Source organism: Gracilinanus agilis, chromosome 1, assembly GCF_016433145.1.
Source record: "Gracilinanus agilis isolate LMUSP501 chromosome 1, AgileGrace, whole genome shotgun sequence".
Classification (NCBI taxonomy): domain Eukaryota; kingdom Metazoa; phylum Chordata; class Mammalia; order Didelphimorphia; family Didelphidae; genus Gracilinanus; species Gracilinanus agilis.
In genome coordinates, this window is record NC_058130.1 from 654243599 (window position 1) to 654260730 (window position 17132).

The window sequence follows — 17132 nt, forward strand, 5'->3', positions numbered from 1 at the left end:
ATATATATATATATATATAGTAAGCACTTAAGATGTTTTCATGAATTCATAATGAATATAATTCCACCTTTAGCTGTGAAGGAATTAAGTGCTCTTTATAATGGGTCCCAAATTTTAGGAAGGATATTGATGAATTGGAAAGTGCCTATTATTAAAAGGTAACCAGTATATGAAGTGCTGAGGATAGGTTGAAGGAACCAATAAAAAATCCTAGAGGAAAAAAAATGGAGAGTGGATGTGGGTATAGGGGATAAATAGGAGGAGAGAAGAACATGTTACTTGTGTTAAAGTATTTGAAGGTTTATCACCTGGAAAAAGAATTAGATCAGAATGCAAAGAAGTAGACAATATAAGAAAAATATTCTAACATTTGGGAAGGAATGGGTTCTGTCTACCTCTCTGGAGATCTATAACAATTGCCTGGATGACAAAGAGATTATCCATCCTTGAATATACATTGGATAAGTGGTTTCTAAAGTCCCTTCTACCTTAAATGTTGATGATAGTGGAAATACATTCCTGCTCAAAGAGGGAGTGACTAGTATTACACACAAAATGAGTAATTTATCCCTTCAAGAAAGTTTTTGTTGGTGTTCAGTTGTTTGTGTCAGATTCTTTGTGACCCTATTTGGGGTTTTCTTTTCAAAATACTAGAGTGATTTGCCATTATCTTCCTGGGCTCCTTTTATAGATGAGGAACAGAGACAAACAGGGTTAAGTGACTAGTCCAGAATCACATAGCTAATAAGTGCCCAGAGTACCAGATTTGAACTTAGGAAGATGAATCTCCTCAACACCAGGCCCTATACCCTATCCACTGTACCACCTGTGGTTTAATTGAGGTAAAAATGCTAAGACATCTTTACAGAGCAAACTTCCTATGAAAAGGGATTTCATTCACCTTTAAGACTTCTATCCCCCACCTGAGATCCAAGAAAGCACCTCCAATTTCCTGTTGACTTTTGTTCCTAGAGATTTGTTGTGTATTTCAAACTAAATACATCTTATCTTATCCCTAAAACCGAACTCATCTTATCCCCAATAGGTCTTTACTCTTTATTGTCCTTATTTTCATTAATGGATCTTCCATCATTCAGCCAAATAACTTTATCAACCAATCAATCTTTATTAAGTACCTATTTACAAGTACTGTTCCCTTTTCACTTCAAATCTTCAAATGTCTTATGATTCCTTCCTTCTCAGTTTCTCTCTCAAAACTGTTCTTTTTCCTCCATTTTCTTCAGGGCCACTGCCATTAGGTCTTGCCCCTTACCTCAAATCTTGACTAAGAGTGCTAGCTCTGAATCTATATTTGTTTTTCTGTCTCCTAGACACCAGTACAACTTATACAGCAACTGTTCTTCAGGTATCCCTTAAACCCTGTCACTGTCCTCAAAAACCTTTAAGTGTACCTGCCTACAAAATAAAAACTAAGCTTCCTATGAGCACAAATTCAGGTCATCCTTCAAGAACAAAAATTCCACCTGTGACACAATTCCTGATATCAAACTTTAAATTATCTTTCCTTCAACTGGTGGCATGGTGTATAGTATGCTGGGCCTGAAGTGAAAAAGACCCAAGATCAAATCTGGACTGAGATACTTACCAGCTATGCAAGTCACTTAACCTAGTTTGCCTTAGTTTCTTCAATTGTAAAATGGAGATAGTAATAGAACTTACCCCGACCCCCACTCCCTTCAGGGTTAATGTGAGGATCAAATAAGAGAATATTTATAAAAAAATTTAGCACAGTGCCTAGCACAAATTAGGTGCCTTATTAATTATATTCCCTTCTCTTCTTTTATTTTATATCGTGAATATATTCTGCACTTAAAGCTACACGTATTACTAGTATATAAGTTCTAAGATGGAAGGACAATGTGTTTGTTCACATTAATGGATCCTCCATCAAGAGTTTACACAATACTTTGTCTATAAAATGCTTAGGAAAGTGTGTTTGTGGGGGCAGCTGGGTGGCTTAGTGGATTAAGAGCTCAGGAGGTCTGAGGTTTAAATCTGGCCTCAGACACTTTCTAGTTATGTGACCCTGGGCAAGTCACTTGATCCCCATTTCCTAGCCTTTACTGCTCTTCTGCCTTGGATGAAATATGCAGTATTGATTCTAATATGGAAGGTAAAGGTTTAAAGAAAGAAAGAAAGAAAAAAGAAAAGTGTGCTTATGAAAGATGTTCCTTAACTCAAGCCACTGAACTTATTATATCCCTTGCCTTCCCTTCCATACTTCACTATAAAGACCATAGCTAATATTGGTTATAACAAACTATTACTAAAAGAAGGTCACTTAGTGCTGGTACATACCCTGCTAAAAAGATGGAAAGTATAAGCTATAATTACCATTTTTATAAACCCATACTTTACAAAGTAATCATATGTAGATACTTGTTTTCTTGAACAAAAGCAAATTTAGACTATTAAATGTAGAGAATATAAAACATTCCTAGACTCCAATCTACCAAGGTATCCTTTTCAAAACTGGGGAGAAATTTTTTAAAAAGAGACTCCATACCGTCTGCCCTCCAACGTTCTTAAACTAGCCTCCTCACGAGCAGTCATTCTTTCTCTTCTGGTTGAATTCTGGGAAGCATGAAGAGGATGGTTGGGATGCCCTGGATCACCAGCAGATGCTAATGCAGAACCATAGCGCAACTGAGCTTCTGTAGAATCCATAATACTGACCATCCAATTCCATGTGGGAATCAGCTTTTCTTCTACATAATTCTATTTAAAAAAAAAAACAAAACAAAACAAAACCAAAAAACCCTCAACAAGATGATCCAATGAAATAAGACATAGTAAGGCTAATTCAATAAAAATATTTATACTCTTTAGAATGATTTTACATATTCAGGTTATTGGACAATATGGCTGTTGACATTTTAATTGCTTACAATAGTAGATGGCTGAAAGATAATGTGCATTTTAAGTTGATTCCTACCTGTAAATTTACTGCATCTTGATAAGTCAGTTTCACAGCTGCTGGGATCTGAGAGTATACAAGGTGGTTGTATTTGGGAATAAGGCCCATCAAATCAGAGATCTGTCTGATGACAATGCTATACGCCCTTGCTAAACTGCTTGCAGATGTTAAGTAGCTACTGGCATTGCTAGCTTCAAGAGCGGCTGCTGCAGCTGCAGCACTTGTACTGATGGTTCCACTCCTGCGTAAGTTGGATGGATCAATATAAATCAAACCTGCTGAACTGGCTGAAAGGAGGAAAAAAAATTCACAATGAACTACCAATCTTCCCATCTTTTGATCATTCTGTTTCTCTATTTCAATACAAACTTATTTACTAACATAAAAATTCCCATGACAAATCTCTTTTATACCAGCTGCAGAGCTTTCAATGATGACTCTGATCAGATTTATATCTTGGGAATGAAGAACCGTCTTAAACTATGAACACATATTTGATGTTTGTTTTTAAAATTTAAGCTATAATACAAACTATCCTAAGGTTTCATTTTCCCCACCCCCCAAGATAAAGATGTTTTAGTAAAAAATTATTCAAGCACTGTTTAGAAAATACAACATTCAGACTTGCCTGCTGGTGCTGATGTACTGGAAGGAGTCGTGCTAGTAGTTCTCTGATTTTGAGTGTTGCGTACAGCCCACTGCATAGAGCGGGGTGCCTGGGCGGCACCATTAGCATGAGAGCTATTTGTAGTTCTTTCCAGGGGCTCATCAAGCATAAAAGTCTCCTGCTCTATGTCATCACTTTGGCTACTGCTGCTATCTGAATCACTGGAGTCATTGGATTGAGAGTCATCTTCAGAAAAAAAGGCAGGTACACTGCTAGCACCTAAATTTGTTTAAAAAAAAAAATTATCCTGGATTTGTTGGTAGACGTAAATGAAATTAGTTTGCTATCATAGCACATTCACTTTTAAAGAGCTACTAAGTGCTAAACAGAATACTCAGAATGTGACCAGTGACCCATAAAAACCAATTGCTTACAGCTGCTTGTATGTTGTAAACTTTTAAAAGCAAATTAAATTGAAAATAAATCAATGTATGATTAGGAATATAAGCTAAAAAATTGCTAATGTAACTTCTCTAAAATTAGATAATCTATAGAATGAGAAAAGTGAGGCCAAAAAAAACCCCTTAGCATTCCTTTAAATAATAGTATTTTCCTCAATTCTCACTGAGAAATTCAATATTGGTCAGGCTGCTCTATTCCCAAAAATCAAAATTATAGAAAACCTGAGGGCAATCTACAATCATGCGCTTAATATCCAGAAAAGTCATGATTTAGGCAGAGACTTCAGGAAGCACAGAGAAATTTAAAATATCTCACAACATTTCTATAAGGATCACTTGTCCTTGTGGAAAATGGCACTAGTCATCTGGTGAAATGTTAATTACTAAATCTGTCTAAAAGTTGCGCAAGTTTTATAGATGGCATAAATCAGCCACTTTAGCACTTAATTAAACATCTTCCAATTGGGGCTGAGATGTAGTGATGAGTGGAATTTTAAAACAAACATTATTAAATACATTAAAACATGTGAGGTGGTAAAGAGCATAAGCACCTAGAATCTAGCCCCATCTCAGCCACTTAGAAGCCACATGCTAAAGCAGTTCAGGGGTAGGTAGGACAGAGCCTCCCTAAGCTTCAATTCTTTATCTGTAGAATATGAAGGGGATAATATTAGCTATTTCTTTAGGGAGCTGTTGGGAGGAAATCATTCTACAAATGCATAAAGTTTTGCACAAATCTGAATTATTATTATGAATATTAACAAGAGAAATAATTTAGATTAACACATGTTATTTATTATAAGCCAGATCTGAAGGGGACCGGGGGTGGGGGGGGAATGAAGGTCAATTTTCTTTAGGAAGCTTTGGAAGGAACAATATAGGAAATGTTTATTTCACAGAGGAAGAATGAAAACATGGAATAAGCAATGAAGATATTCAACTAAAAATATTAAAAAGTGTCTACATATTACATACAATGACTGCCATTAGGCAACCTTTAATGATGACAAAAAAACAAAATAAAATAAGCTTCACTAGTAAAATTCGGACAGTTTAAAAAATTTGACTAATTATTACCACAGTATTAATCTTTAGTAACTTTCTTAATTCTAGCAAAAACCATATAGGACTTAAAAGAGATGGTCTTAAACCAAACATCAAAGTCAGGATCTCTATACCCTGCAACTCAAGTAGTCTTATCTCAGTACTTATTCCACACTGACTCACTATTTAATCCAAGGTTAGGTCACATCCTTTTTTCCTTTCTATGGCTACCTTAAATACAACAGTAAGTGCCAGTACAGTCATTTGTTCTTCAATTTAGCTATTAAACACAATCCAAGTATCACGAAGAATGGATGGGGGTATCTCATGAGGCCTCAACTGTGCTCTCTTTGGCCTCTAACAAAAGGCCCTATTCTCCTTAATATAACAACATAATGTCTGTCTTCATGAAAACTACAGGAAATGAAAAAAAATTAATGTTAAAATAACTAAATTAAGTTTCTTTTTTAACAGTAAGAGGCCCAGTGCTCTTCCCAAACCAAAGATTAATACTAATGTGTGTTCACAGATCATCTGAACTTTTAAAATTAACTGGATCCTCAAAACCATTTCTAGTAGGTTAATTCCATATGGTAATGAGTAACTGCTATATATCCTCAATATGAGTTTGTATTAAGCCCTTTAAGGAAATTTTTTGAAGAGCTGTTATTATTAGCCATTGTAGCCACAAGGTTGTACAACAGGATTTTAAATGCATGAGAAAGTTAACTTTCTGTTTTTCAGAATAAACCTCTAAAATTTTTTTCAGGTACCTAATTCATTTGAGGGTTTTGATGTATTCTGGGGTGAGTAAGGTGTATTCAGCATGAAAAAAAGGAAAGAATGGCTGGGATAAGACAACATACCTGCTTCTGACCCTGCAGTAGCTGCAGTCACAACACTTCTTCGCCCACTAGCATTATCTTGGTTGCTGTGATTACTCTCACTGTCACTTTCAGTTTCAGCTGCTGCTAACAAATCCAGTTCCATATCACTTCCTAAAATTATTTTAAAGGAAAAATATCATTCATCTCTGGAATCAATTTTGAGGCCAGAAGACACAGGAAAGAAAAAGCGTAAAGAGAAAGAAATAGGGCAATAGAAAATAGAAAATAAATAGTATCAATAATAATAATGGACAAACCACAAGCTTAGAGAGTTTATAAATGAACAAAAATAGAGATCTGGGGGGTAGATTCACACTTACACATAATGTTATTTAGATTTATATGAAGAACTATTTAAGGGCTAATGTACAATTTCTTTCTAAGATTCATTTTTATGCTTTCCACTCCATTCATTTTAATAAAGAATCCCATTTTGAAAGTGCTTTATTAATTTAAAACACAAAGTTCCTCTCCCCACCCTGTCACCAAGCACTGTGGAACAAAACCCAACTGGTCTCATACCATCCTCATCATGTTCATCGTGCTGACCCTCTGCTTCGGCATTTTCTTCTCCATGTTCTTCTTGCTCATCATGATGATCTTCTTCTCCAGCAACACCTTCCACAACCTCAACCTAAACCCAAAGTCTTATTTTTAGACAAATGATATTATCCATTATAAAAGCTGTATTAATATGAATGTTCCTTTTAAAAATTACTCAAATAAAAACTTATTTTTTGTTAAGAACAGATTATGTACTGAAGTAGTTTACTCTGCAACTAATAAATTTATTTCAGAAAATGAAAGTCTTTCTATTTGAAAGACATTTTACAATTAGGAGTAAAAATCATGTATATTGGTAATCTTGATCGACATGTTCTAGGAAGAGACACAATTAAAGATTATCTAAATCTTCTAAGCCAAAGTGACTATTTCCCATCCAAACATGAATTAATGATATCAGATATTCAACAATATATATGCTATACTGGAAAACCAAAATATAAATATTAGTCAACGGGCATCTGATTCATTTATGTGACTATGACTAATATCATAGAAATATTATTATATTAGGGGGCAGAGCTAGATAGCTCAGTGGATTAAGAGCCAGGTACAGAGTTCAAACCTGACTTCAGACACTTCCTAGCTTTCTGACCTTGGGCAAGTCACTTAATTCCAATTGCCTATCATTTACTACTCTTCTGCCTTAGAACTAACACACAGTATTGATTCTAAGATGGAAGGTAAGAATTTACTTTCTCTTTCTTTCTTTCTCTCTCTCTCTCTCTCTCTCTCTCTCTGTCTCTCTCTCACCACTACTACTACTACTATATATATTAACAATTTAATATATATATTAAACTACTATAACAAAACAACTATATATTAACAATTTAATCTGGTAAAACAAGACAACCTCTTCCACATCTGCTGAAACAATATCATCTTGTTCTTCATCTCTGCCTCGAACAGGTTGAGATTGACTAATACGTCTCTGCTGAGGATTCCTTATGATGTAAGATGACTGAGATTGGCTAGAACTGTAAGAAATTAGAAGTTTAAGTACTAGCATAATCAATTTTTATTTCAAATAAGTTAAGAAAACCCATTAATTTATTTTAGCTTTCAAGAGAAAGATCAATAGTAACATCTTAGCCTAGAAATAAGACATTCTATATTTCAGACCCACTTTTATAGTAAATTCATGAGCACTAAAGAAAATTCACTTAAAATATGCACTGGTATTATTCTCAATAAAGGTGTTCCAAATCCTTCCACCAATCTGAATACAGAACAATATTTGACTTAGAATAGTGAAAGAATTCATAAATAGTAGCCCAATAAGTATAACTGCATCAACCCTGCCCAAGCACACAAAAAATTAAAGTATAAAGGAACCCAGGAGGTGGTGGTGGTGGTGGTATCAAGATAATTTCCATACGCAAAAATTGTCACATAGCATTTGATATTTAATTTCATATTAATTATTTTGGAGTAGAAATCAATGTTAACATTAAGACTTTCCCCAAACTACCTTGGAAGTCCCTTCTTTATACTAGAATCACAATCCCAAACATAGTATATATTATGTTTGCCATAAATATACTAAATAAATGCTTGTTTATAGATTTGGGAAATGTTAAAGTAACTTTGATACATTTGTAAATTTAAGATTCAAATTTATAACATAAAATTATTTTAGTTATCACCAAAAAAAAAAAAAAGTCAGAAAACTTCAACAATTTGTTGAGTCAACTGGTTATTGGGCAACCTTCTTTTCTTTAGAGATGTTAGATTTTCATGCCCTTCATACTATCCTCAAGGTAGTATTTGAACAATTCATAAGATTGGTAGTTTTGTCAGTGGGGGTACTTCTGTTCCAGATGGAGATCATGGTTGCTTAAAGAGAAAATCTTCAGAACTGCTAATAAGACAACTCACTATTAAGAAACAAATAGTAAATTGTCTACCAGAAAACTTAAGTGGTATTCATAATATTTATAAGTTATTCTCTAATAGTTTTTGAGGCAACTAAAATGAATCAATCATTTTCATTTACTAGTCAAATTTCCAGTGATGTACACCTCTTTAACAGAGCTATTCAGCCCCGAGGACAGATTTCTATCAATTGCCAAGTTCCTAGGAAGTCTCATATCTTACCAACATCTGGGCACACATTACACAGTATTGGCATAACACTGCAGTCCCTCAAAATCACCAACATATCACAATGAATTAAGGTATCAGAGTAGGATTATAAATTTAGTACCCAAAAATGCACTCGATCTGGATTCCAATTTTTAGTGGTAGTTTGTAATAGAATGAGTTCCAGATGTAATTACACTAAAATATATATATATATATATACATAAAAATCTTCAAAGATAAGATGGAAAACAAGATTCCTTCCTCCTCTCTGGTTTTCATCATGTCAATTCTTTTGGATTTCCTTCCATTTCTGAACATTCCTTTTCAGTCTCTTTTGCTAGCTCATCATTTCCCCAAGGCTTTGTTGTTCTGAAGCTTATTTTCATTTCTCTCTAAAACTTCCCTTTGGAGATCTAATCATTTCTCATTAGTTTAATTATTAGCTCTATGCTGATAACTCAGAAAGCTACATATCATAGCCCAGGCTTTTCTCTGAGAATTAGTCAGTGCTATCTCAACAACTCCCTTTTGGACGTTTCAAACAGAATGTTTCTGAAACATCTCAAATTTGGTTTGTCCTAAACAGAACTCACTAGCTTTCCCACAAAATCAGACCCTCTCTTTTAAATTTCCCCATTTCTGCTGACTGCACCAACATTTTAGTTTTTCTAAGTTCATACTGGATTTATCCTTAATCTCTCATCCTAATTGGTTACTTTCTTACTGCTTTCACATCTCTCCCATTGACATCCTCTCTCAATTCAGTTATGGCTATAGTTCATAACTATCTTCCCTATTCTAATCTATTCTATACATGGGTGCAAAAGTGATTTGCTTTAAGTAGAGATTTGATCATTTTTCTTCCCCTCTTCAAACTCTGATTATTTATAAACTCCATGAAAAACTATAAACTCCTATTTAGTTTATAAAGCTGTTCAAAATGAAGCCTGAACCTATCTTTCAAGTCTCACTATACATTACTTTCCTAATGACATTGTATATTTAACCCAATTGGTATTTTTTTCTGTTCCTAAAACACAGCCTTAAACTTCCTGCTTTACTGCCTTTCCTCTTAATCATTCCCTTGGTTAGAATGCACTCTTGTTGGGAAAGGGGTGGCCCAGTGGAGAGAGCCAGCACTAGGTCTGAAGTTGGAAAGACCTCAGACACTTACGACTGTATGACCCTGGGCAAATCACGTCATTATCTCAGCTCCAGTTTCCTCAATTGTAAAATCGGGATAACAAATAACACTTACCTTGCAGAGTTGTTGCAAGGATCAAATGAGAAAGTATTTATAAAAGTGCTGGCACATAAATGGCACTTAATAAAGGCGTGTTTCTTTCTCTTAAACACTACCTTTCATAGAAAACCATTCCTTATCCCTAGTACCCTCCCCCTCCACCCTAAATACTATGCATTAATTGTATAAGTACTTAAAAGATATGTATATACTAATATACAAATATATTGGCATCTAAGAAAGAATGTTAAGCTCCGTAAGAGCAAGGGATTATTTTATGCTTTGTATTTCTATCTCTAGACCCTAATACAGTGTCTGGTACATGATGAGAATCAGAATAAATGCTTATTGATTGATAGGATTGAATTACTAAACATATCTACTGCCTCTGTACTATTTATTTAGCATGACCATTTTTCTTTAACAAAATTTCATTCCAGTGCTTTTGGCATTTGTTAACCATAACTAGTCTTGAATTTTAAAAGCAAAGTAAACTGTTACAAATTAATCTGGGTTTGCTAAAAATAATTGCAAAAATCCAGCCCATATTTATGTTTCAGTTCTTCCTGTCAAACAGGTCTTGGAGGCTCTGGACTGAATGATGCTGCCAAAATATTATTCTCCATTTTTTTGGATAAGAACAGCGTGAAAAAACCAAAAGCACACCAGATATGAAAGCATATATATACTAATATTCAATTTACAGGAGACAATCAAATACTTCCAAGCATTGTTACTAGCTACACAAAATGGATCACTACATATTAACCCATATCATTTATAATTGTAGTTGGGATATGTTATACTATCTGAAATTTGCATTTAAAAATAGATGCTAAATATTTGTTGTTCAAATATTCTACAGATTTCCTATTTTACTGAATAAGGAAAAAAAATCCATGGGAGTTTTTATTTTATTAACTACTTTTCTGTTTAGTAAAAACAATAATATAGATAGCATTTATATAGTGCTTTTGGTTTTATAAAGTTTTTTATGTGTGCTATATCCTATTGATGAAAAAAAATAATATTCTGTTTTTTTTTTTAAAACAGTCAGAAAGTCTAGTTGTATTGAGTCATTCATGAGAAAGGCTATGGTAATTATAAACCATTAAGGATTCATAAATATCATAAAAGGTGAAGAACCAGAAAGTGAGTCCTGACAAACTAAGCACATGATGGATATCCTGAGAGACAAGAGGGGGGGGGAAAAACCAATTGAACTTGGTGCAAGTGGTTAAAACCTTCTGAAGGCTAGTGAATAGTCAGGCAATATTAATGTGACATTTAAACACTCGGAAGTCAACCCTTTATTTGATAAATTGTGAAAAAGAGTGAAGTCTAAACAAAGTGGTTCTAAGAAAACTACAAAACAAAAAAAAAGATTAAAATCCTCTCTCTGTATCTATAAAAGAAAGCCATCTCCAAACTCCACAGAATGCCTAGAAAACAATGTTATCTATGAACAAAAAGATGACTGAAGGAAATAATCCAAAATCCTCTAAAAACCCATTTGAGATTACCAATCAAACAAGAGGTATTTATTAAGCACTGACTGGGATTACAGAAACAAAATGGATGCAGCCATCTGGCCCTAGAGGATCTTCTAAGTCAGTGATAAGTGAACCTTTCAGAGACTTCATGCCATTCTCCACCCCCACCCACCTTAAACCCCAGGACAGGGGAGTAAGCCCTCTCACTGGGCAGAGGGGTGGGTGAAATGAGGAATGTCCTCAGGTGCGTGGAGAGGGGGTGGAGAACAGTTCTACCCAGAGTCCCTCTGCCTTGGTGCATTGCCCAGTACCATAAGTTTGCCACTACAGTTCAAAGTCATAAAAGTGAGTGACGGAATACCCTGATTTAGGCATAGTAAAAAAGACTGGCTTGGCTGGACTTCTATGTGTATCAAAGGGAATAATGTTTTAATGAGGTAGGATGGAACCAGATTATTAAGGGTCTGAAATGCCAAATAGAGGATTTTATCCTTGATTCCAGAAGTAATAGGGGATCACAAGAGTATTGGGCAAAGGAATGACAATGTCAAATCTGAGCTTTAGGAATATCATTTTGGCTATTGTGTGGATGTTAGATTGAAATGGAGAGGGTCTTAAAGCATCAAAATCAAATGTCTTTGTCTAATGGACCATGATTCAGTCATTATGCTTTTACTCTCCTTTTAAATTCTTTTTGGTCTGTGACACTGGGAAAGGAAAATTTTATTTGGATGAAGCAGATGAAGGCAATTAAGCATCTGGGTTTAAAAGTTCTTTCCAGGTCAACATATACAACATATATATGCAGGATCAGAAGAGAAATAAAGGTGATTTGCACTAGATGTTTCCAGTAAGAACACTGAGTTTATAAAGAACTGCTTAAATAACAAATATAAGTTATTACTTCACCCTGTTCTCCTTTTGGCAGTCATATTGCTAAGTTAAGCAAACAGTCTTCATTACCTGCATATCATGAAATATTCAGACAGCTGAGCTTCTGAACCTGCTGTTTGTCACCCAGTAATGTGGTAGGTAGTGGGAATAAGCATCAGAAGTGAAAGTTTACCTGTTAGACTGGTCTGATGATGGCCTTGGCGGTAGTGGCTCCACAGAAAACAGCTCTTCACTGCCCTGCATGGCATCTATACTAGTACTAGCTAAAGTAAAAGGTGCAGTGGGACGAGCAATACCCATCCTAACTGGAATAATCAAGGATTCTGCTACATTACACAGTTCTTCCACAGCATATGGCAACAGTGCTTGAAATACTCGCTTACACTTCCCAATTGGCTGTGGAATAAAGTTGCTGAAAAAATGAAAGTAAATTTTTTTAAATAATTTGAATATAACTAACAAGCTAAAGACTACATACCAAAATAAACAGAATCAAAGGAGTATGGAAAATGAAAGGAACCTTACTTTTTCTTTTTGGATGAGGCCATTTCAACACTAAGAATGACAAAAACTCTTGCCACTGAACGTAGAAATCTCATTGTAACAGAAATAGCTTCTTCTCTACGACCAGGTGTGTATTTATTTTGTAGTTCTTTCACAAGAGTACCAAGTAGTGTATCTAAAAGCTAAACAGCCAAGAGGATCATATTTATAACCACTCTTCAAATGCCATGAAGTCCTCCTATATATTTTCATTCTGCACTGTTATAAAACTCAGTAAGTTTTCATTTGAAAATGAATCCAAATAAATCCCATTCTTACAAAACAAAGTGAAATTCAATCATAAGAGCATTTTGAAAATTGGGCATCATGAAAGAACTCTGACTAAACAGAACCTGAGTTGGAATCCACAAATTAACAGAGTTTTGTTGGTTTTTTTTGTTTGTTTTAAAGTGGGAGAAGCTGTTGAGAGCCAATTTTAAAAGGGTATGGCAAATGGAGGGAAAAATCTATAACAAACAATAAACTAAAACAGAAAAGTATTAAACATTTAAAACAAACATCTTCCAGGAAATATCTTAGAGGAAGGAAAAGAGTCTTTAAGTCAATCTTCTTATATCTATAATACTATACACAACGACAAATGATACACATAATAATCCTGAGGCTCTGAAAAATAAAGAATCATTTTACTACAGTACACTAATTCAGAAGAGACTGAATATCTATCTCAGAAAAATGTTAATAAGACCAAAAAAGGGAAGGCTCCATTTAAATTAAACCACTCAGAATCCCTAAGTGTAGAACCAACAATACTTCCTTAAAAAAAAGCCCCTTTCTCTAGCTAGCTACTACATAGTCCCTTGAAATTGCCTCCTATTTATTTTTTATGGATTATAAATATCTGTACAATTACAGATCCTTTTCTAGGAGATCCTTAAAGACAAAGTTTCATAACTTTGCTTTTGTGTATTTCCAAGGACTAGCACAGTGTCTGCCACAAAGCGGCTGTTTAATAAATGTGTGGTGAGAGATTTATTCCCAATCTCCAAATTCTCTGGTTAATAAAAGTTTTACTATATGATTTGGTACTAGGATTGGTAACATTTTTCCAAATTCAACAGTAAAATCTTCATACAGTTGTTATTTTAGACGATATAAAGTCTTAATAAAATTTTAAAGTAACACTTTAAAGATGTCAAAGTAAACATGTAATATACTCACCAAAATATCTGCTGTACATTTAACTATAAGGCAGTGTGTGAAACAATCCAACCTAATTGTGCCACTTTGCTGATTAAGGTATACTTGTTCTTCAGGCAAAAGGTGCCCTATTCTACTGCTGGCACTGAGGCTTAGAAAAAGAAAAAAAAATTACATTCAATGCTCTAGCCTACATAAATGCAAGTTAAGTTCTAAAATGAAAATTCACTGATTAGTACATACGGATCTTTATTCTCTTGTGAACCAAACATAATCATAGATTTCAGAGCATTCCAGTCCTGTAAAACCCTCTCCAAAGCAAGCTGAGCAAATCTGGGTGGCTCTAAATCATGATCAGGCATATCTGAGTCTGGAAGAAAGTGGGGGAAAAAAATTTTTTTTAAGTAAGTAAGAGTGAAGGGGGCCCAGGGATTTGTTTTTCACCCTCACAGTCAGAGTATCTTGCTCACCTTCAGGATTTGCAGTTTTCCGGTTTCGGTCTTCCCGTATTCTTGGTGGCCGATATTGGCAGTGTTCTACAGTCTGCCTGGCCACAGTCTGGACTAAAAACAGCAAAAGATGTTCTCCCCTAGGGAATAAGAGGGCCAAGGGAATAAAACAGAAAAATATGCCTACTAGAACCACCTATTGTTAACTCCTGGTACATACAGAAATATAAATTAAGAGACTAAACTATCTGTGTGCATATAAATCTCTATACTTACCTGCTATTTGGCAAAGTGACCAGATTTGTGGTGGTGAGCAATCGATAGAGTAGATCAAGTCGGGCAGACTTCTGCCCAGCAATAAGAGTTTTACATTTGCACTTTTCCCAGCAATCACAGTAAGCTGTTGGGGAAGTCCGCTTGAGTCTAAAAAGAATCCATACAGAAAATTTCAAATTAAAGTTCTGAAGATATTTCTCAAGTAAATATCATTTTTATAGGCACACACTGAAAGTGAAGAATCCCATGGAACTTGTGAGTCCATTTTCAAATAAGTAGTGAAAAGTACTGGATGTACAAGAAGAGGTGGTAGCAGAGCTGTACACTACTCATGACTGGGGTGGCCACCCAGAACTTCTAGAGAAAGGGGAACTCTGATGCCTGACAAATCTGTCTAGGCAGTACAGGCACTGTCCTGATTGAATAAATCAATGTTTAAAGCCAGAAGCTGATTTGAAAGGATCTAGAAAAATTGGAAGGGTACTTACTTGTAATCGTGACCTTTATGACACACTCTTGCACATTCTGTACAACAACAAAGTGATTCTAGTAATCCACAAGTTCGGCACTCAAAAATATCCTAAAATAAAAATATATGTTATAATAGTAACAATTGGGTTTTTAAAAATTATATCACTATGACAGACAATATCAACTACTTATTTTCATAGATTTGGAAATTTCCAAAGTACAACAAGAGTAAAATTCTATCATAAATCACAGATTCCCCTCATCTCAAAGATGAGAAAACTTGGGTCTTAGAGGTTCAGTAACTTGCTTTAAACCATACAAAGTATATCACAAATGTAGAATATGAACCTAGGTTCTCAGAGGCTAAATCCATTGTTCTTTCCACTGTACCACTGCGAAAAGTCAAAGCTCCACAAGTTATACACATAGAAACGCAGTATTACAAGCCAGCACGCTAAAAGAATGTTCGGTTTTCTGAAAATGGTTGCTATGCTTGCTCCATGGAAATCTATACATCAAATTGTATAACTAGGTTCTGTGGACCTGAGATTAGCAATCTTTGAACAACAAAAGTATATTTATATGAATTTAGATTTTTCTTAACATTGCCTGCACCCTCAAGAATACTTTATAATTTACCCTATCTTCACCTTAAAAAAAAGTATTTAATTGAGGGCCATAACCAGAAGTTAAAGCCAAGTGATTACAAAAAATCGCCTTCCCCCTTTTTTTCCTCCCCCAGAGGTAGCAAATCTAGTCACAAAGACTCAGTTGGTATGGAAAAGTTACTATGTTGGTTGAGAAAGTAGGCACACAGGTAAAGTCATGAATCCTTTAAATGCTAAAGCGAATAATTCTTTTTTATTGTGAAAAATGTTAATATACTTCTTTAAAAAACTTGAAAATGATTTCTAGTTCATGAAGATAAGAAGTTGGAACTAAAGAAACATTTTTAAAAATCTTAATCCTGTACTGTAATGAACATTTCAGATTTCATGCCAAAATTATTTACCTGATTAATATGCTCTGTTCCAGTCCAGGTAAAACTACACGTATCATTGCAACACAAGACATATAAAGGAGAATCATCAGGATTTGTGCCAGATGGGCAAACCATTCCCATAAACACATCATCTTCTTTTTCACTTGAAGATGCCTCTGCTACAAGGATTGAGAACAATGATTCATATAAAAGGATTCTGTCACTTAGTTCCTCAAATGGGACAGTTAACATACAGCACAAATCTTAAACTATTATGTAGTATAGTCAAAGAAATAAAGAATATGCATAAAGAAATCCAATCAATTGCAGTAAAATATAATACATCATGAAATAGCAGCAGTATACAATAGAAGCAAGCTAAAATCATTCATTTGAAAAAATGAAAATATTTGTTAGCTTAACTAAACATATTTGTTATAGAGAATTTTCTTTTTTTTCTTTCCTTTTATTTCTAATGTTGCTGGAGTGAGAAAAGGTTAGAGGGATGCTATAGATGTGGAATGTTCCATGCAACTGTAGATGAAGTCATTTTACTGTTAGTTTTGCTTAATTATTTTACATTGTTATAAGAGACTTCTCATAGAATTATTTGTAGTATAAAAACACAATATCAATAAAAAAAATTTAAGTGGAGACACTTCATCTAAGAAGAGAAAATAGAAATTGCATCCTTTCTTCATACTCACTATGACCTCCAATCTTTTGTAAATACTATCCTTACAGTCCCTCAAATTCAAAACCTAGGAGTTAGGAGATTTCTCACTCTCTCTCACTCCCCATAGCCTGTCAATTTAACTCCCTTCTCTGCTCTGGTAAGTATGTCTGCCCTTAAGTCTCTTGCCAATTCAGTCATTAAGTTTATTTTCTTAAAATACAGCTCTGATCACGTTATTGCGTACATGTCCCCTCCCTCCCCCCCATTAAACTTCAATGGCTTCCTTGTCTCTTCCAGAATCAAATACAAAATCTTATTTTTGACTTTCAAAATGCTTCATAGCCTATTTGTCTCC

General features: G+C 34.6%; 1 protein-coding gene across 1 annotated transcript in view; it reads right to left on the reverse strand.

The window, feature by feature from the left end:
- Positions 1 to 2508: 2508 nt before the first annotated feature.
- LOC123255273 (E3 ubiquitin-protein ligase UBR5-like) overlaps positions 2509 to 17132 on the reverse strand; it is a 77681-nt gene continuing 63057 nt past the window's right edge. The window contains exons 8-21 of the mRNA XM_044684107.1: positions 16132 to 16280; positions 15137 to 15228; positions 14649 to 14795; positions 14394 to 14512; positions 14167 to 14293; positions 13945 to 14074; positions 12745 to 12905; positions 12392 to 12631; positions 7358 to 7481; positions 6460 to 6571; positions 5917 to 6048; positions 3567 to 3824; positions 2957 to 3225; positions 2509 to 2739 (exon numbers count right to left, since the gene is read on the reverse strand). Of these exons, the coding sequence (XP_044540042.1) occupies positions 2509 to 2739; positions 2957 to 3225; positions 3567 to 3824; positions 5917 to 6048; positions 6460 to 6571; positions 7358 to 7481; positions 12392 to 12631; positions 12745 to 12905; positions 13945 to 14074; positions 14167 to 14293; positions 14394 to 14512; positions 14649 to 14795; positions 15137 to 15228; positions 16132 to 16280 (2291 nt within the window). The remainder of the gene's footprint in view (positions 2740 to 2956; positions 3226 to 3566; positions 3825 to 5916; positions 6049 to 6459; positions 6572 to 7357; positions 7482 to 12391; positions 12632 to 12744; positions 12906 to 13944; positions 14075 to 14166; positions 14294 to 14393; positions 14513 to 14648; positions 14796 to 15136; positions 15229 to 16131; positions 16281 to 17132) is intronic.